We start from the raw sequence: 20,454 nt of genomic DNA on the forward strand, positions 1-20,454 counted from the left end.
CGGAGAGGCAAGCAGCAGTAGTGGAAGTGAAGCTTAAAGAACAGGGAAACAGGACAGTAATGCAGAGAGAAGGCCAGACAAAGAAAGAGAGAAATGCAGAGTGTTGCCATGAGAAAGTGAAGGATCAGGAATAAACTCACTGATTCAGACTTGTTCTAGTATTCTCTGCCTTTATTGATCTATTCCATGAAGCAACAGCATTTACCATATTAACACATCCTCCACGAGACTCTTAAATATGAAACATTTACAATCTAGAGAGCTTGAGACCACATCTGCCTGTCAAGGTTCTTCCCCTTGAAACCTCCCTTGGTTTTCAGTTAGACTCACTCAGCCTCACTGGCTGAAGGTAGGCTTATGGTCAATTTAGTATATAAGGGTCCCAAAGCCTCTCTCTTTACCAGATGCTGGGCCAAATTCACCCCTGCCATAACTCCGAATGAAGCCAGTGGCATGGTACCAGATGTATAGTTGGCCCATTTAATGCAGTGTTGTCACTGCTGAATCAAATGAGGCACATTCGATGGGGTCCCAGCATTTGCCCAAAGCTGGAACGTAAGTGCATAGACATGCAATTCCCTCAGACGACACGTGGTGGGGCTACAAAACAATTAATATAGGACTGCTGCAAGAACAAGAGGATTAAAAGAGCAGCTCCACTCTCCTGCCCTCGGCCAGTACATTGGCCAGCAGCAGGGCAGTGCTGTGGACGCTGGTTTTGCAGTTCAATATTTACCAACGTCTTTGTGCTGAGCAAGTATTTCGCCAACAGGACACTGACGAAAAGACTACCGGTGAAATAAAGGTGATGGGGCTAGCTCTCAGACATTGCTGTTGGCAGTCACTGGAGGCCTACAGAGTCACCTCCACTCCCACCCCAAACCTCAGTACAGTCTAAGCGGAGTTTCCCCAAAACTCTAAGGAAAGAAAGTGTGGCCCAGTGCCCAGGGTACCCGAACGGGAGTCGGGAGATTTGGAATCTAGCCCTGGCTCTGCCCCAGATCCACTGCGGGGTCACCCGCATCACTGTAAAATAGTGATCATCATAATCTAATGTTGGGATTATGGTAGTGCCAAGAGGGCCTGCATGGGATCGGGGCCCCATGGTGCCAGACACTGTGCGCACGCACCCTGTAAGAGGCAACCCCTGCCCTGAAGAGCTTGCAATCTAAATAGACAAGACAGATAACGGATGAGCGAAAGGGAGTCTTTTGATCCCCATTTTACAGCTGGGGAAACTGGGGCACAGAGCGATTTAGTGACACGCTCAAGGTCACACAGGGAGTCTGTGGCCGAGACAGGAACTGAACCCAGATTTTCTGACTCCCAGTCCAACCATCAGGATTTCCTACCTTTTGCAAAGTACAGATGAAACACCCTCTGTAAGTACAAAGTGTTGTAACAGGAGAGCGCTTTCCTGGAAAAGTTCCCTTTCCTGTTCACCACTGTGGGAAGCAGCAGGAGTAGGAGGGAGTACTACTAGGGATTTCTTACCCTTCCCCTTCCCCACCCTCCCACGCAGTGCAGAAGAAGAGGGGGAGATGGCAGTCCCCTTGAATGCAGAGTCAAACACTTATTTGATAACTGCCAGATCCAAGGTGATTGACACAGTGGACCTCATCCTAAAAGAGAGAGCCTGCGGTGTCAGAGGAGTGAAAGTACTTGGAAAGGCACTCGAAGAATGCAAATGACTGCTGATGAGTTTGTGACATAGGTAACTGCTAGGGATATGGGGGCAAATTCACTTTTTAACCCCAGGGAAGAATTTGGGTCATAATTTGTACCAAGGATCTCAGAACACTTAAACACCCCTTTGCACTTTTAGTTAAGCCTCACTACACCCCTGGGCATGTTGAGTATTACTAAGCCTATTTTACAGAGGAGGAAACTGAGGCATGGGGCGGGTAAGTGACTTGATCCTGATCACAGAGTGAGTCAGTGGCAGAGATGGGAATAGAACCCAGGAGTTCCCAGCTCTTAATGCTCTGCTCTAAATCACTAGACTATACTTGGGATGGAGCAGAATTCCACTACCCCCATCTGTGATCTAAGCCAATTAGGGGAGGAGGAATGGGGAAGTCACCTGATAAACCATCTATCCAATGCTTTTTCATCATCACGCCATAGATAGCTCGCGGCCTCCTGTGGATTACGCTTTCCGCGTTGTCCCTTTGCAAGGCGAGCAGGAGGGGCTGGTTCAGTGTACAGACGTATCTACTGAGGCAATGCTGCTCTCCATCTGGATAGCGAGATTGGCCTTTTCGGCCATCTTCTGGCAGTACTCGTATGTGGACCTCTTGATCCACTCGACTGTGTTGCGCTCTGGCCGGAAGAGAATGACATAGCATTTGTAGAGGAACAAGGCGGCCAGGGAGCTGTAGGCGGATAACAGGATAACGACGCCTAGGACGACATTCACCATCTTCCTTCTGCTGGAGTGCAGGACAGGGGTGACGGCGAGCCAGGTGACGAAGAAAATCATCATGGCGTAGGCAATGCCTTGGGCATCATTGAAGTTGGCTGGCAGGGACTGGCTTTTCATAGCACACGCCAGGGCACAGAAAGCGAGGAAACACAGGTACCCGTTAACAAAAGAGGAGCCCAGACCTGCATCTCTGTGGCATTCCAGGAGTATATGGGGCTCCCCCGCTGGGTAAACTCTCCTGGCATCCGGGGGGTCTAGATAGACCCAAAGCATGCAGATGAGACACTGGATAAAGGGCCCCACTCCCATGATAATGAGATAGAGTCTCATCTGGAGCTTGCTTGGCCTCCCTACAGGACTTTCAAAGGAGCAGAGGTTCTGGATGGTCTTGGCAAGCACGCTGGAGAGGCAGAGAGCAAAGCTGATCCCAAACACTGGTTTCTGGAGTTTGCATTTCAGGCTAGTGGGTTCTCCTATGACCAAGAGGGTGCTGGAGAAAGCACACAGGAAGCCTGCCATGTTGCAGTAGAATATGAACCCACCAGCAGTCTTGACAATGGGTGTGTCACCATGCCGGATGTACACGACCAGGACCGAGATAGTGAGCAGCATCCCCAGGGCAGCCAAGCTCGCCAGGGATATGCTGATGGGTTCCAACCAGGACAGGTAGACGCAGCTCTTTGGCCAGCATGACGTGCTTCCCCTTTCTGACCATTCGCTCAAAGGGCAGGGCCAACAGTTCTGAATGGCTGGAAAGACAAGACAAGTCTCTATGACCGAGCAAGGGTTCCCTCTGTACTAGCTAAAAGATGGGGACACTGAAACAGGCCTGAAAAGGCTGACACCCCAAAGTCTCCTGCCATCAAAGCAAACTGATGGCCCCCGCTCCCATCTCAGCAGGGACTGGCCCAAACCAAACTCTTTAGCCAAGTGATGGGACCTTGATCCTTCATTGTGGCCCCAAGTATGACTCTATCCATCAAGAGAAGGCCTATGGCACTATGACCTGGTGGTATGACTCCTCCCCATCCCCCAAACCTGGTGATCAGTATCCATCAGTGCACATCAGCATTGTATGGGTAAGCACCGCCTCACCTTTACTCCTTGTGATATTACTGCAGTCCCAATACCTGTCCTTTTCTCCCCAGAATAAGCATGGTGGACTCTGCCAGTGATTCTTTAACAGGGAATTCCAACCAGCAATTACCCTCTGAGAGGGAAAACATCCCAGCTCATCTATTTCTGCTGCTGTTCTTGACCCTCCTTATATTCTGACTTCTCCTTGGTGCAAGTGTCTTCTTCTCTGCAGCTTCTGCTTGCAGGAACCATCTCCCTATATCTCTTCTCCCCAGTAACTCTTCATCTTATTTCAAGGCACATCTGAGACCATTTTCACCTTTTTCTGCACCTCTTAAATTTTTCTGCCCCTCTGTTCTTCTTTAACTCTAATTGCTCTGTTCAGCATTTTAAGAGACAAGTGCAAAAAAGGTGCATTACAGAAAGTAAAATTCTATTGGATTTATATTAATGGTTTAAATGTGGCAGGAGAAAAATAGAAAGCCCATTAAAAATATAGGTGGGAAAAATCTCATCTATTGGAAACACAGGAATTAAGTAGGTACTTTGTCAGATCTGCATGCCAAGGAACCTGGTATTACCCGAGCCGTTGCTGTAAGTCCCTGCTTCACACTTGTCACAGTCGTAGCAGCAGTTCAGAGGCAGAAAGTCATGGGGTTTCTTCCTCTGGCCAGGCTGACAGCTGCGCAGACAGGACGAGCTCAGCACCTGTGTGAAAAACAGACAGCCACGGGGCAGCCTGGGGCTCCTGTGATGTGCACAGAGCCCTGTTTCCACCCACCAGTCCCAGGCACCCAGGGGGCAGCCTGTTTCTCTGAAGGTTTAATTTAAGCCAGTGGAATCATTGCTACAATGGGGCACAGAGCTGGGTGTTAACAGAGCTGAAGGGTCACCTGACAAATGCATAATCAGAGTGCACAACACACAGGATGAAATGGAATTACGTGCATTCCTTGGCTTGTCCCTGCAGAGCCAAGCACTTGAGTCCCTTTTTGCCCAGAAGGCTACTTGCACCCCCCTTCTATTTTAGCTGGCGCTAACTAGACCCACCTGCCAGCATGACTCAGCAGTCATCACCCTGCATCCCAAAGCCGGGGTTTAGCACCTGACTCAGCTGAAGAGCCAGTTCCTATACAGGGTCTGACAGTCTGTCACCCAACACAGGGACCTGTGTGGCACCGGGCTGGAAAACAAACAGGCTTTCCTTGGCAAGTCTGGAGTAGAAAATACCACTGCCCCCTCACCTCCCTTTGGCTGGAGTGGCACCAGCTGGTAGCATTCACTGCTTGGAGGGTCAGGACTCCATCTTCTGAGACAGTCCAGGAGAAAATGTCAAAAAGGTTCCAACTGGGCAGGATTAGAGGAGTGTAGTTGGAAAGAACAAAAGCTTCAAACTGGAGTACAGAGGGGAAGGAAATCATAGAAGATTAGGGTCAGAAGGAACCTCAGGAGGTCATCTAGTCCAACCCCCAATGATCAGACACGCCAGAACAGACCAGAACAATAGCAATATTCAGGAACCACAACTTCTGGGCAGGAAGGAAGGATTTTAAGCTTCAATCTGAGTTATGCATCTTGTTCCTCTGTAACACAGGGCAGGGCTTATGGGAATCGCATTTTGGTAAAAAACAACTAGAGCATCAGTTTAGTGTGTGAGCTGCTATGATATCTCAGCAATGGACACAAATGCAGATGGATTAGAAAGAAGATCTGGCTGGAAAATAATTCCAAACTTGAGATTTCACCTTTTTTTTTAATGGAGTTTCAAAGAAAAGGCTTTCATACTTCAACCCTTTCTTTGACCAACTCCGATAGAAAGATTGATCTTTTACCAGTGAACCATGTCCTGCCCTTGTAAACAGATATACCTGATGAGGTAATTGGTACAGGCTGGTCAAAAATGTTTAGTCCAAACCATTTTTCAATAAAAAATTCATTTTTGATACAAGAAAAATTTTCACAAAAGCCACTGCTTTTCATGGAAAATTGTAACTGTTCATTGAAAAACTGAGCACCTGAAAACTGAAAAGGTTTTGGGTTTCAGCTGAAAAATGAAAAATTTTGATTTGGAAAAGTCACCAAAAGAACCCCATGGGAACTGGCTGCATTACAGCCAGGGGCTCCAACGATGCACTGGAATGGCTCAGCAAGAGGGGATACTATGGTGCATCATGGGTGATGTAGTCCAGCCAGCAAGCCGAGCCCAGCCCATAGATAGGAAAGAGAATCCAAACTAAAACCCCCATGAGATATCACAGCAACATTTACAAACTGAAATTTTTAAACTTTTGGCTGAAAAATTCTAATTTTGATTTTTTGCTGAAAAGTCTACATTTTTCTGCGGAGAAAAAATAATCCACCCAGCTCTATTAATAGAGTCTGGATACTCTGTGTTTCACCCTCTTCTGCTAATTTGAGTGGCTTTCTTCTGGCATGCTAGTCTGATTTATACATTGGTTTAGATCGCCATGGCTGAACAGACTTGCACTTATCCGAAGGGCTGGGCTTACGTATTTTTTAACTTTTTTTATGCTGCTTAAAGAAAGCCTGAAAACTGTTTTACTTTAGAAATGCAGGTCTTGTTTTACCTTCTTTACCTGGAAGACTGTGGACAACTGGAGTGCAAGTAGCTTTATAACGCTAGAGGCAGCCAGGTGAGGGAAACTTGATTAAAGTAGATGGGAAGTGATTTTTATCCAGAGTATGAGAGCTCTACAATGTTCAATGCCTTTTTAAACTGAAATGCTTGAGGGAAAAGTTCTCCTTGTTAAACAGCCAGTGCCCAGCCAACTGAAAAAGTTCCCAGTCAACATCCCTGACACATCCAAGGAACGACTGAGCAAAAACAAGGAAGACAGTCCTAATATTTCTAAACAAAAACCAGAAAATAAAAACTCCTAGCAAAATAAAAAGTTTTTAAAACAACCCCATTTAAGTCTTCCCTCTACACATAAACTAAACAAGGGGACACAATACACTTTTCCCATTGCAGGTCACCCGTAAACAATAACCTGTATTTACCTGGGATTTAAAAGCATTAGAGTTTCCTATGTGGGCACAGAGAATTTTGTTGTCTTTGCAAAAGGCATCAATGGCCAGCTGCAACTTGCTGAAGAAAGTGGCCAGCTGGTAGATTACATCATCTGATGCCAACCTATGAAGGCATGTAGCACATGCATTGATGGGGTCCCGAGTGCAGTTCTTTTCTTCAAAAGGAAGATGTACTTCCAGGAAGGGTAGATAGTTAAAGCAGATCTGGTGCTGCAGGGAGCTATTGACTTCACAGTGATAGCAAAGTTGTCTAAACATGTACTCAAGTGACTCCTCCCCAGAGTCCTGATGACCTAGTGTTTGCAAGTATTCCAGGAACCCAGGGATAGTCCTAGCTCTCTTGTGCAGGGACATAATGCCATCATAGTGGTGAGGTACAGTAAAGAGTAATGGAGCTTTGGACCAGAAGCAACACAAAATCACTTGCTTTCCAGGGACACTTTCCACAAGCGACTTCTCGCGAAAGTTACCACTATAGTCAAAAATGACCGTCACGTTCCCCCTCGTCTTCATGATGCTGCTGTGCAAGGCCGTGGCGTTTGCAGAGCCCTGCTCATGCATCTCAAGGCAGAACTCGTCCTTGTCCTTCTGGGTGAAATTTCTGGCTATGCCTAATATTTCCTTTTCACTGGTCTGGATGACACCGAGCACATTCCAGCCCAAGAACTGGACGAGCGTTGTCAAAGTCTCAACAGCTCCTTCGCCATCCAACTCAACCTCCTTGCTGTAAATCATCAATTGGTCATGAAGAACAAAGACCTGCAACACAAGGGCCATTCTGCTTTAAGCGTGGCATATCCCTCACCTGGGTGTTCTTTCATGACTAAAGCCAATAGGAGACCTGATCCTGGGAAGCACAGGAGGGCCTAGTCCTGCTTAGTTTATGAGATCTGATAAGATCACAGCCTGAGGTACAGTGGTACGCTTGCAAAGCCAAACATCCTTGGTGGGGCGCCATTAAAGTCAATGGATTGCCACCAGGGTTGTGGCCCAAACATCACTGCTTTTTTTCCAGCCAGAACAATTTATAAATTGTGACTGTGCACAAACAGGCGTGCACACACACACCTGACACAAACAGGAGTGCAGACATGCGGCACACCCATCCACACACCCCGACACATACATGCACACACTGCCATGCGCGTGCAAGCTTACCGTTGGCAAATACTTTGTAAAAAAGAAGACATTCCACTTATATCTCATGTTGTAAGTGGTGATGAGGGTGATGATTTGCTCCACTCCATTTTCATGGTTGGTCCAGATATGTTTGAGGTGGAAAAAGCTGCACGTGGGAGGCATTTCACAATGAGTAACAATTTTATAGCCCACACGGAGGTTGCTATCCGGAAACTGTGTCCCGGTTTGCAAAGCAAACCTTATTAACTGGGCCCAGATTAAGTCTTGCAAGCTGGGAAGACAGAAAACAGTCAAGACAACATGGCACGTTATGGACTATGTACTAGGTGCATCATGATGGAATTGCATTGCACAGGTGCAAACAAATGGATCTGGGGCAAAAACTCAATCATGTGCTTCGCTATCTGCAGCCCATTCAGCATCATTACTAACCAGCTATGAACATCCAAGCACACAGGATCTGCTCAATCCCATTTCTCTCTAGGCCATGGGGGGAGAATGATATGTTAACACTGGCATGAGAAGGCATGGAAAATTATCATTTATTATTATTTGTATTGCAGTAGTACATAGGAGTTGTGGTCACAGACCAGGACTGCATTATGGTAGATGCTGTACAAACAGAACAAAAAAACAATCCCTGCCCCAAAAGGCTTCCAATCTAAGGATTTAACAGGATTTCTACATTATAGCCATGCTGTTGGTCTCTATTAGTCATTCCATTATTAACCCTTGCTTGTGGGCATTATGAGATCGGCTGCAAAAGGTCAATCCAAGACAAAGACACAGACAGTTTCCAGAGGACACGTAGGAGCCATTGCTAAAATGTAAAGATTATTTAATCCTACTTATTTTGAATAAAAAGCTAGTAACAGTTTCATTCAAAGGGCATCTGACACTATTCAGCAAGTCATTCTCGAGGGCTAAGAATGGGGGAGTGCATTGTATTGAGATTGTACTGCTGTGGCGGGAACATATCCATTCCAACAGCATACAAATTGGATTCCCTCCTGCCTGTATGCTATTGGGATGTGCTGTAAAGCTAAGACAACCCTAGAGTAGCACTAAACTCATCAGCCAAAGAGAAAAATCTTGAAGATAAAATGGAGCTGGGAGACAAGCAAATGCAATGGATTAAACAACAACCTAACCGGCACTTTACCTGACATAGGAAGAGAAACAGACTTCAAATATCCCCAAGACATAGACGTCTCCCTCCTGTTCCCAGATTCCGTCGCAATCTTGGACTGACTCTTGAGCAGAAACCAGGTGTGTGACAGCTAGCAGAAGAGCCCAGCCAGCGATGGACATCTTGCAAAGTGTCCTCTGCCAGATTCTCTCCTGGAGGCTACACAAATAGGGACCTCCGCCCCACAAGCCACAGAATTTAAATAAAGCACCTGACTCTTCCCACACGCTCTCATCTGTCACCCCAGATGGTCCCAATGCTGGAGGCTTTAGTGGAAAAGATTTTTTAAAACTCCATAATGTTCTTAGTTTGGCGTAAATTCCCGACCTGCCCAGCTGGCGATTGTTGTGTATTGAGGCATTAAAACGTGTAGCTAGCTAGAATAGCTGCAGATTCATAGATTCTGAGGCCACCCCCCCCCCCACTGCAAACAGTCCATGTCTGGGTTGCAGAATTCGACTCTGGGAAACCAAATTGGAAGCAAAACCTCGGTAGAAAACCCTGCTAGAAAACGCCGCTCTCGGCAGTCGAGGGGGCTCAGTGCAGTGGTTGAGCCCCACTCATGCATACCAAACTCTCACCCCACCTTTACCCTGCATTCTGCGCATTTTGTAGTTTATGCAAACAGGAAACATCCTGTTCCGGAGCGATCTCCTCCTGGTTCAAACGACCTGTAGCCTTCAGGCCATGCAAAAGAGTTGGGGAGGTGGTGGGAGAGCCATGATGAGGCTAGGGAGCGGAATAGCTCATCCCGAGCCATTTGCAAAAGGACACAATTAGCAAAAAGGCAAATTCTGCGTTTAGCATTTTCAAAACAAAAATCTCTTCTCTGGATAGGTGCTGCTTCCAGAGACGAACCTGCCTCTCCTGGTGCCCGCCTGCCCCAGATAGAGGAGGGAAGATGAGTATTCATCACAGAGAAAGGGACCCCAGTGTATCTAAACCTTCTGTCTCCTCCATGTGTGCATGGAACCTGCAGGATGATTCTGCTGGGCTCCTGTCTCCTTCCCCTGCCCAGCAGTGGCTGCATCTTACGCCTGAACACTTCACTCTCCCTCCCACCAATGCACTGAGACTCATCTCCCTCAGCCTGAGCGCCAAGCTAGAAGGCCTCATCTCCTCTCCCACCAAGCTGGGATCTTCATGTGCTCAGCTCACCTCTTCCTCAGCACCAGCCCCACATCAGAGCATGGCACCTGTCCACCGGGGGCCTGACCTGAGAACCTCCTATCAAGCCTTCAGGAGCTGGCCTTTCCTTATTGGGATTCACACCTTAGCACCTACCAGGACCCAAAGGGTTAATTGAAACATTCCTTGAATGCGGCAGACCGGACCAGGCATATAACCAAGACATGCTTATTGGGTTCTAATGCAAAGCCACCAGATTCATAGATATTAAGGTCAGAAGGGACCATTATGATCATCTAGTCTGACCTCCTGCACAATGCAGGCCACCGAATCTCACCCACCCACTCCTGCGATAAACCTCTCACCTATATCTGAGCTATTGAAGTCCTCAAATCATGGTTTAAAGACTTCAAGGTGCAGAGAATCCTCCAGCAAGTGACCCGTGCCCCATGCTACAGAGGAAGGTGAAAAACCCCCAGGGCCTCTTCCAATCTGCCCTGGAGGAAAATTCCTTCCCGACCCCAAATTTGGCGATCAGCTGAACCCTGAGCATGTGGGCAAGATTCACCAGCCAGATACCCAGGAAAGAATTCTCTGTAGTAACTCAGATCCCACCCCATCTAACATCCCATTACAGGCCATTGGGCCTATTTACCATGAATAGTTAAAGACCAATTAATTGCCAAAATCACAGCACAGTCAGTTGGTTGGCTTCACCCAAGCTCCCACACCACAACGTTATGTAAGAACAGCCCATTGGCCGACCTGAGCAGTTCAGTGTACCCCGATTCATTTATGTCAGACTGTTTATGTGACACGGGTCATGTATGGTTTCATTGGCAAACTACCACCACATTGGTCATTAATATTTTTGCGCGGCGTGTGTACGGGAACTGCCCAAGAGACCACACAAATATGAAGAAAATGTGATGCTCAAATGTGTTTACCAGACAAAGGACAGGCCTTTGCCTCCAGCCAGCTGTCATCAAAGTCCACTAGCAATCATGCATCCAGTGGCCATTCGTTTGCATTTTAGCAAACACCAGCCAGGGAAGGAACTAGCATGGAATTTCCTTCACCAGCAGACTTCATGTCTCCTGTCTCATGGCCTCAATGAACTTTACTTTTGGGGGAAACCTTGAGAGCAATCTGTGAAAGGTTGCCCTCAGGGTGCCACTGAGCTCACCTGATCCACCAGCCTGGGTTCTCTTTGCACTGTGTTGCTGTGACAGGTTCTCAAGCCCCCTTCCAGCACACACACAGGTAGGGACACACCCAGCGGCAATTTCACACAGAGGCTGAGATCAGCTCTGCATGGGAAAGCTCAGCTAGGGAACTGCCCAGAACTCAAGCGCACACCCCCTCTGGAGTGTAAACCCAAAATTATATAGTCTTGCACTGCCCAGAGAACTATACAGTGTAAGCTCATAAAATTTGCTCCCTCCCTCAATGGGGAGGAAGTTCTGCACAGCTTTTTGCCTCCCAGTTATGAATTCCACAAAATGGTTTTAGAGAAAATAAAAACAAGTTTATTAACTAAAAAAGATAGATATGAGTGATAAGGGATAGCAAACAGATTAAAGCAGATTACCTAGCAAATAAAACAAAAATACAATATAAGCTTAAGATACTACAGAAACTGGTTTCAGAGTAACAGCTATGTTAGTCTGTATTCGCAAAAAGAAAAGGAGTACTTGTGGCACCTTAGAGACTAACCAATTTATTTGAGCATAAGCTTTCGTAGCTCACGAAAGCTTATGCTCAAATAAATTGGTTAGTCTCTAAGGTGCCACAAGTACTCCTTTTCTTTTTACAGAAACTGGTTAGTTTCTCACCCTAAATGCTGTTTTAGGCAGATTGCAGAGGTTCGTGAAGGCAAGCTGCACTTGCTTGCAGCTTAAACTCCACATATTTCCTTCACAGGCCAGACACCTTCCCAGCCTGGGCTCAGTCCTTCTTCCACCCCATCCCCCTTGGTCTGTGTCTAGATGTTCACAACAGTCATCTTGGGTGGGTATTCAGTGAAGAACAAACCCTGATTATGTCACTCCCCTGCCTTAAATAGGTTTTACATATGTCAGGAATCTTGTTTTCCAGTGTGGTTCCCCTCCTCACAGTGGAAAAATACATGATCACATGACCCTGCAGTGTCAAAGCAGCCATGAGTCCAAGGCCATTTATAGCATCCCAGGAAGGTGGGAGATTAGCATCTTCAAAGACCTATTGTTCTCCCTAATGGTCCACTGACTTGTTCCCAGCTAGCCAGCCAGACTGATTGCATTCTGTCTGATAGGTGTCTCCCAGGTGTAAACACTTTTGTAGTACAGCTGTATAGTCAATAGTCCTACCTTTAGATACAAAAATGATACATGCATACAAATAGGATAAACATATTCAGCAAATCATAACCTTTCCAATGATATCTCACATGACTTCTCTTGCATATAAGTATGCTATAATCATATTATAACAATATTTCTATAAAGAATATGGGGTGTAGTGTCACAGAATCAATTTCAAAGGTTCATTGGACTATAAAAGAGAGAGGCAAAGAACCCCAAGGTACTGTTCACCTAGAACAAAGGAACTGAGCACTTTGGACATGGTGGGAGGTCCCGTCCAAGGAGGTGGTCCGCCATCTTGCTGGAAGGCATGCAATAAGAATCTGCCCTTGAACTAAGACTGTGGTTTTGTAAAGCTTTGGTCTTTAGAAAAGTTTTGCACTTTGATTTGCTTGTAACCATTTCTAGCTCTATCCTTCATACCTGAACTCACTTAAAACCCTCTCTCCTTGTGCTAATAAACTTGTTTTACTTTTAATATAAAGCGACCCGGTGCTGTGTTTGAACATTTAACCCCAGTTAAAGTGCTAAGCTGAGCAGCTGCTCTCTTTAGAGGAGCTAACGAACCTTATCGTTCCTCTGAACAATCCAGGAGAGGGCTGGACATTGCAGAGCACATGGCTTGGGGGGAAATTCAGGGCTGGGAAGCACTGGGGGAGACCAGAGTGTGGCTGTGGTGAAACAAGCAGGCTGCTGGATCCAGAGCTGTTGTCCAGGGTTGCTTATCACATAGCTACTCAGTGCAGGCTTGTTTGGTGGATGGGAGCATCCAGGCAAGGGAGCTGCAGCAGCTGAGCATTTTAAGGCACCCAGGGGTAGAGGGCAGGAGTTGACACCACCTCTCACTGGTCTGGACTGCACCCCAGAATGTGGCAAGGAGCTTGAAGCCTTGGCACTTACGGGAAAAAACCCACTTCCCTTGTCAAGTGAGCACTTTTAATAAGGAATCACTGAGACACAATAAATATGGAAGCCAGAATGCCAGTGGTACAGTCACTTGGCAAGGTAAAGACACGTGTTAAGGAGCAAAATGGAGACCCCGTTTCAGAACTGGCTCTATTATAGTCAATATAAACAAACCCCTAGCGATTGTTCTGCAATCCAGTGAGCTTTCCGTCTGTCCCACCCTCATGCGTACAATCCCCAGCCACAGAAATCTATGTTTTCTTGTCAGGGCAACCCAAAACACACTAGACTGCATCTGCGGAGAGCTCTTCTCTTCCGCCACTGAGTGAACTTTCCACTGCATCTCGCAGCCTGGTTTCCACCGTTGCTTCCCCCTTTAAGCTCCCTGCCTTTGTACAACACATTTTCTCATAAGCAAAAGGCCAAATAAGTGTCTATGCCCATGAGACTGCCCCACTGCAGGTCAGACCATAAAGGGCTAACGTGCGGCAAATCACTATGATTTAAATGAGCTGGTCCTATGAAGGTTGCGTTTTAACCCGCGAGTGAATTTAGTGATCAGCTGGCAGCTTGCACTGGATTGTATAGCAGGGACGTAATCAAACAGTGAATTGTGACCCCAACCCCAGTGGTTCTCAATCAGGGGTATGTGTACCCCTAGGAGTACACAAAGATCTTCCAGGGGGCACATCAACTCATCTAGATATTTGCCTAATTTTACAACTGGCTACATGAAAAGCACGAGCAAAATGAGTACAAACTAAAATTTCATACAGACAAAACGAGAAAATCAGCTATTTTTCAGTACTAGTGTGGCTGTCACTTTTGTATTTTGTGGCTAATTTTGTAAACAAGTAATTTTTAAGTGAGGTGAAACTTGGGGGCACACAAGACAAATCAGACTCCTGAAAGGGGTACAGGAGTCTGGACAGGTTGAGAATCACTGCACTACACTACCAGTTCTCAACAAACGCCTCCCTGTGATGAAGCGGGAAGTTTCTGGAATATGTTTATGAGGCCTGTATGTGCCTCAGTTTCCCGCTGCACTTTGATTTCTTAAAAGTGTTAAGTCTGCTCTTGGGGGCAGCACAGGTCACGAGGTGGGGGTGTTGTCTGGCTATCTGGGCCGCAGCGAGCAGGGTGGTTAAGGAACCTGCTGAAAGCAACCCATATCAATGCAGAATCCCAGCGAGACAACGGAAAAGCCCCAATGACCAAACATTGACACCTAAGAAACAACCAGGAAGGAGGTTCTCCCCGCAACCCCCAGCAGGGAAGCTGAGCAAAGACCGCAGCTCAGGAACGAAGGAGTGAGATGTGACCAGCAGAGGATAAAGGGTGGGTTTCCGGAGGAAGCAGATCTTTCCTGGGACTCACTAAGGAGGTCAGAGAGAGACAGCCGGAACTAGAGTTCGCTACAGCTTGGCTGGTGACTTGTGCTGGCTTTTATTTCTCTGCTAACCTAAAGACTTCCCGTGCTGTGTTCCACTTGACTAATAAACCCTCCTCTTTTGAAAAGGGTGTTTGGGGGCACTGCAAACACTGGCTGGGGTGCATTAGTCCCTGAATAATGGGCAAGTCTCTGCCAGGAGTCTATTCCAGTTGGACACACTGGGCAGTGCTCAGGGTGTGAAGCTGGAGTGTTAGAGCTCAAGAGCTCAACCTAGGAGGGGGTGAGGCTGCGGGGCCTACCCCGAAATTAGACTGGGACTCCTTGGGGGTCTGCACATGGCAGGGGTTCCTCCAAGAGGCTGTTTACAAGCTAGAGGGGGGTGGGTAGCACAGATCCTGTGGATCCGTGACACAGCCCACCCCCAAACTTTCAACTATATTCAGTAGCCATGGCACTGAATCAACCCCATGGATGCAAACAGCCCTGAACATTGGTGGATTTGTTATTTGCAACACCATCCACAGTCTCCAATCCAGGTAGGACCCCCACTGTGCTAGGTGCTGTACCCTGCAAGATTTTGCCAACAAATCCCTGCCTCAGCACGCTGACAGTCTAACCAGGTAAGACAGACAAACGGTGAGAGAAAGGAAATACAGATGGGAAACTGAGGCACGGAGAGACAAAGTGACTTGCCCAAAGTCACACACAGAAGAAACCTGCATCAGCCAGTCACAGAGCCCGGGGCTCCAATCTGAGCCCAAACAGCAAGGGTAGATTAAGGCAAGAGCAAGTAAGAGGCTGGCCTGAGGGACAAGCTCTGAAGGGGTTGGCTCCAAAATTTTCTATAGGGGCCTCCAAAATTTGTAAGCCCATTTTCCTCTCCCCCTTCCCTTGCTTTGGGGCTTGATGGATTTATTCGGTTTGGACCAGGCTTTGCCTGAACCCAGCCCTGTAGGGGCCTTTACACAGCAAAAGCAAGCAGAATTACAAACAATTTGAGCAATTAACACCCAGCATCCCCACGTTCATTCCACCACCACCCCTTAGGCGGACATGTCCGTGGTGGTGGTGCTGCGGTCCAGTTGGATGATCAGATTGGCTTTGCTAGCAACCTTTTGGCAGTACGCATATGTGGTTTTCTTGATCCACTCTGTAGTATTGCGATGGGGTCTGAACAACATAACGTAGCATCTCTGGAAAAACAGAAAGGCCAGGCCGCTGTAGGAAGACAGCAGGATAGACACAACGGCCACCATATCAACCATTCGCTCCTTTCCCGACTCCAGAGCTGGCATCACGGAGAGCCAGACAGCAAAGAAAGTCACCATCATTAAGGAGATGCCCTGGGAGTCACTGAAAATCTTAGGCAGAGAGTGGGTTTTGATGGCAGCTGTGAGGCAGCAGAAGGCCAGGGCACAGAGATACCCCATGCTGAAGGAGAAGCCAATGCCTGTTTCATTGAAGCACTCGATGACCAGGTAGTCTGCCTTCCTGGGGTAGGAACGCCTGACCCCAGGAGAGTCAAGGAGGAGCCACAGAAAGCAGATGATGCACTGCAGAGTGGGGAGGATGCCCAGAACAATCAGATAAAGGCTTGTCTGCAGCTTTGTCGGCCTTCCCACGGGAGTGGCGAAGGCAGCCAGAATCCGGACGCATTTGGCCAGGATGCTGGCGAGGCAGAGCGTGAAGCTCACCCCAAAGGCCGGCCAGCGAAGTTTGCACTTCCAACCTGTTGGCTCCCCAACGAAGAGGAACACGCTGGCAAAGGAGCCCAGCAGGCTGGCCATGTGGCAGTAAAATATGGGCCCCCCGGCAGCTTTGCCAATAGGGGTGTCTATGTGCTTCACATACAATGCCGTGACAGAAACAGTGAGGGCCATCCCCACTAGCGTTAGCATGATCAGCACAACGCTGGTGGGCTCGGACCAGAACAGGTACACCACGGCCTTCTTCCAGCAGGAGGCCTGGCCCCCGTGAGACCACTCATCCTGGGGACAAGACCAGCAGCTCTCCAAGGCTGGAATGCAAAACGACAAGCAGTTGAGGAGGCATGTTTTCCATGCACTACGTAGAGGACTCTTCCAGTTCTTTATTACAATCACTGCCACTTATGCTCGCTCCCTGGGAGTCCTATGTCCCATCATCGTTCCAGCTAGAAGAAATTCTCTCTGCAAGCCGGTGGGGTAGCTCTAGAACAAAGGCTCCAAGACTTTTAAAACTAGGAGGCTCTTTAAGTCCATACTGAAGCATCTAAATCAGTGGCCTGAGCTTAGGCTGACCAGACAGCAAGTGTGAAAAATCGGGACAGGGGTGGGGGGTAATAGGAGCCTATAAAAGAAAAAGCCCCAAATATCAGGACTGTCCCTATCAAATTGGGACATCTGGTCCCCCTACCTGAGCTACTGAAAACTGCTGAGTCCCCAGCCACTCCCATTCGCCTCAGTTGCACCAAGACAATTGTGCAGTGCAGTGAGTGAAAAGCGGCCTTCCAGACCCCCGGAAAGGAGCAACTTGTATGCTGGAGCATGAGATCTGATCATCTGCACCTGCCAGTGTTTAGAATGGCTGTAGAATTACCCAGCCCTTTCACAAGCTAGCCAGCTTCTCGGCATCTGGCAGGGCTCTAGGTTGCTCCTCAACTCAGGCGGGTGCCCACTGGGCCAGCAAGATAGACTCACCTGATCCGTTGCTGTATGTTCCAGGGCTGCAAACCTCACATGCATAACAGCAGCGTTGAGGCAAATCCGGGTGTAGCTTTTGCACTTCCCCTTGGCCACAGCCTCGGGAACAATGAGAGGGCAGGATCTGCAATTCAAACACAGACAGGGTTGTGGGCAAAGGCTACTGGGAAACAACAGAGAGGCCTATTGCCGTCTTGATGAAGGAGGATTTTCATTGACAGTATCAGGAACTGTACATCCAAACCCACCAGCCCTCTAGGGAACAGTTACCCCTTAGCGTGTCCAAGGGAGAGGTGGGAGCAACTGCCAGAGATGGGTCGGCGTCAGGAATCAGGGTGTGCGGCAGAGCCAGTCTCCAGGAAGCCAGACGAGCGCAGCCTGATTGGTAAGAAGAGGCAGCAGACTGGCTCTTAAGCTCAGCAGCAGTTTGGCAGCTGCTCAAAGCATTTGCCCCCAGCTGAGAATGTGTGTATGCTTGTTCCCTGCCCTGCCCCAGTCCAGCTCCTGCTCCGGACCCAGCCTTGTCTCCTGGATCCACCCTCTTCCTGCCCCAGGCCCCCTCACAGGGCTATATACCCAGCCACTTGATGCTGCCCAGCTGAGTCAGACAATTTCCCACACTTGCCTGCCTGGCTCCTACAAGTTGCCTCCTTCCCCTCACTCCCCCTATCTGAGTGGGACCTCCCAGGAGAAGGCCCAGTTCCAGTCTCTGGATCCAGCGCAGGTCTCCTACCTCCCATGTTTGCTCTCTGCGTGGAGGGAGCTGGGAGAGTGGGAGGCAGCGGCGAGAGGCTGGGATGTGGAGTCAGGATGGACGGGTTCCATCGCAGGCCCTGACACTTTGGTGAAGTCACTTGAAACTCTCTGGGCTGTAAGTTTCCCTGTCTGTGAAAGGTGGGTGAGGACCCTGACCCTCTCTTCGTGAGGAACACTGAAATCCTTCTACGAAAGGCTCAAGCAGTGGCCTTTATTGTCACAGGTGTGAGAGCGGCTTCACTCACCCTGATGGCTCCTCCGCCCCTCAGGCCCACAGTCCTCGCCACAGGGTCGTAGCTGTCGGAGGCCACTCTCTGCACGTCTACGTCCAGCTGGGGGAGCTTCACTTCTCCGTCATCAGTGACGTTCCAGTAGAAGACCTCAAAGGGGTTTGGATTGATGGGCAGGAGGGGGGAATAGTGATCGATGAGAAACTGCTCCAACTGAAAGAGAGACAGAAACGAGAGCAGCTTGGACACCAGGTGCGCAAACCAAACAGAGCCAGAAGACACATCTGTGTGAACCAAAGATGCTACTGCAAGCAGAGGGAAACCTGCTGGTTTGCTGCTCCCGCTAGTATTAGGGGATGTAAAGAATCAATGATCTTGAAGCATGGGCGTGGCCATTTAATTCCAGTGGCATCTCTGAGACTGCTTTGGTTGAAATACAGTCACAGCGGCCCAATTCGCTGGACATTTTTGTTTGCCACATTCGCAAATCTGACCCAATTAGTTTTACTGGGTTAGATTTATAACAAGCAGCAGCATCTGCAGTTTAGCACAGATGCTGCCATGGGGCTCAGAATCAGCGCTCTCAGTTGGCTGTTCCATGGCGTGGCTAAGAAACCAATTGTTAAAGGTTGTTTTGCAGTGTGAAATGGTACCTGTTCTCCATTGAAGTCAGAGCTGTTCTGTGGCTGGGATGGCGGGTAGTTCTGAGATCGTTCTTCTATTGCTCTCGCTAGCTTTTGCGTGAACAAATCCATGATGAAGATGACATCCAGATAGGCTAAGCGGTCCAGGCACAAATTGCACATGTTAATAGCTGGAGCTCCAAGACAAATGTCTTGCTCATGGTGGCTTAAACGTGCAGCACTGGTGTTGACTGGCACAGGGTTATTGAAGTTCCTGCAGGGGTGCTCTGAGCTGGGGTTGGCTGTGCACTGGTGACACACCTTGCGGAACAGATACCCGACGGTTGCATTTGCAGATCGGTGTGTATTCGTGTCCAGCAAATAGTCAAGAAACCCAGGAACCAGGCGAGGCCTCTGGTGCAGAGACCACACTCCCCGGAAAACTTTATACTCTAACCCAGCAAGTCCAAAAGTGACCCCATAGCAGCAGTGAATGATGTGTTTCTCCATAGTACGGTTTTCCTCTTGCCCTGCCCTTGACATGTAATACAGAGCAGATTCGTCCATCACCAGTGTGACATTTGATTTTGAGGAGGAAATCTTATCTATCAGTTTCTGACCATCAAAGATGCTCTGCTCTGTAAATTCGATGCATATCTCCCCTCGGTCGCTTTGTTCAAGGCCAGCAATGACATCCCTGAACTCTAACTCATACCGATGAATGAAGCCAACCAGGTTCCACTGGAAAGCTTTCAGCAGTCCCAGGATGCTTGGCAAGGCGCCTCTGAAATTCATCTTTAGCATGGAGTGGTGGATTCGAATCTGGGAAAGGTTAATTTCCACCTTAAAATAAAAAAAGCCTTGCATCAGTCGGACACTGAATTACAGCAACGCTTCTGCTTCTCAAACTGGAGGCACCGTGTCTGGCAAGAGGGGAGAGCGAGAGGAGGCTGTGGCTACATAACCCACCATACACTGAAGGAGCCTAACCGTGGGGTATGATCCATGGCTCTGCATTGCACAGCACACTGCAGACGTGAACAGACCCGGTCTTTCCACGCTGCCATCCAGTGCTTAATTTGTAATGGAAGAGGTGCTGGGGCTCAAGAAAAAAGTTTTTTTTAAACTTTCATATGCCAAGCCCACAGGTGCCGGGGCTATGAACTGCCAAGCCTAGAAGTGCCGGGGCTATGAACTGCCAAGCCCTGGCACAAATTAAGCACTGCCACCATCAAACTTCCCACTTTTTCCTCTTAAATTTACCAGTGCTGCCCTGGAGAAGCTGAGGGCTGTCAGAGCATGCTGGGTACCGTCTTGCAGACAAAGTCTCTCAGCGAGAGTAAAAGTCTCTCTGGCTTAAAAGGGTGGGACTACAGAAATCATTAACTGGTTGATCATGGACCTCCCTTGTTCTCGGCAGAGTGGCAAAAGTTATGGTGATGGGACTTGATTGTTGTGAAGTTATGGTGATTAATGGATAGAGAGATTGTGACAGAGAGGAGCAGGGCTGATC

The 20,454-nt window shown here is 48.3% G+C and overlaps 1 protein-coding gene across 1 annotated transcript; it reads right to left on the reverse strand.

Moving 5' to 3' along the window:
• Positions 1-164: 164 nt before the first annotated feature.
• Positions 165-19,453, reverse strand: LOC311529196 (extracellular calcium-sensing receptor-like). The gene is made up of 8 exons (XM_084644980.1): positions 18,972-19,453; positions 18,334-18,531; positions 17,330-17,456; positions 7,712-7,964; positions 6,524-7,312; positions 4,747-4,896; positions 4,084-4,210; positions 165-3,174 (listed from the first exon to the last, which is right to left on the reverse strand). The coding sequence occupies exons 4-8, from the start codon at positions 7,853-7,855 to the stop codon at positions 2,198-2,200; spliced, it is 2,187 nt and encodes a 728-aa protein (XP_084501106.1). The 5' UTR covers positions 7,856-7,964; positions 17,330-17,456; positions 18,334-18,531; positions 18,972-19,453; the 3' UTR covers positions 165-2,197.
• Between the last annotated feature and the right edge of the window lie 1,001 nt (positions 19,454-20,454).

Source organism: Lepidochelys olivacea (genome assembly GCF_965140295.1).
Source record: "Lepidochelys olivacea isolate rLepOli2 genome assembly, chromosome: 12".
NCBI lineage: Eukaryota > Metazoa > Chordata > Testudines > Cheloniidae > Lepidochelys > Lepidochelys olivacea.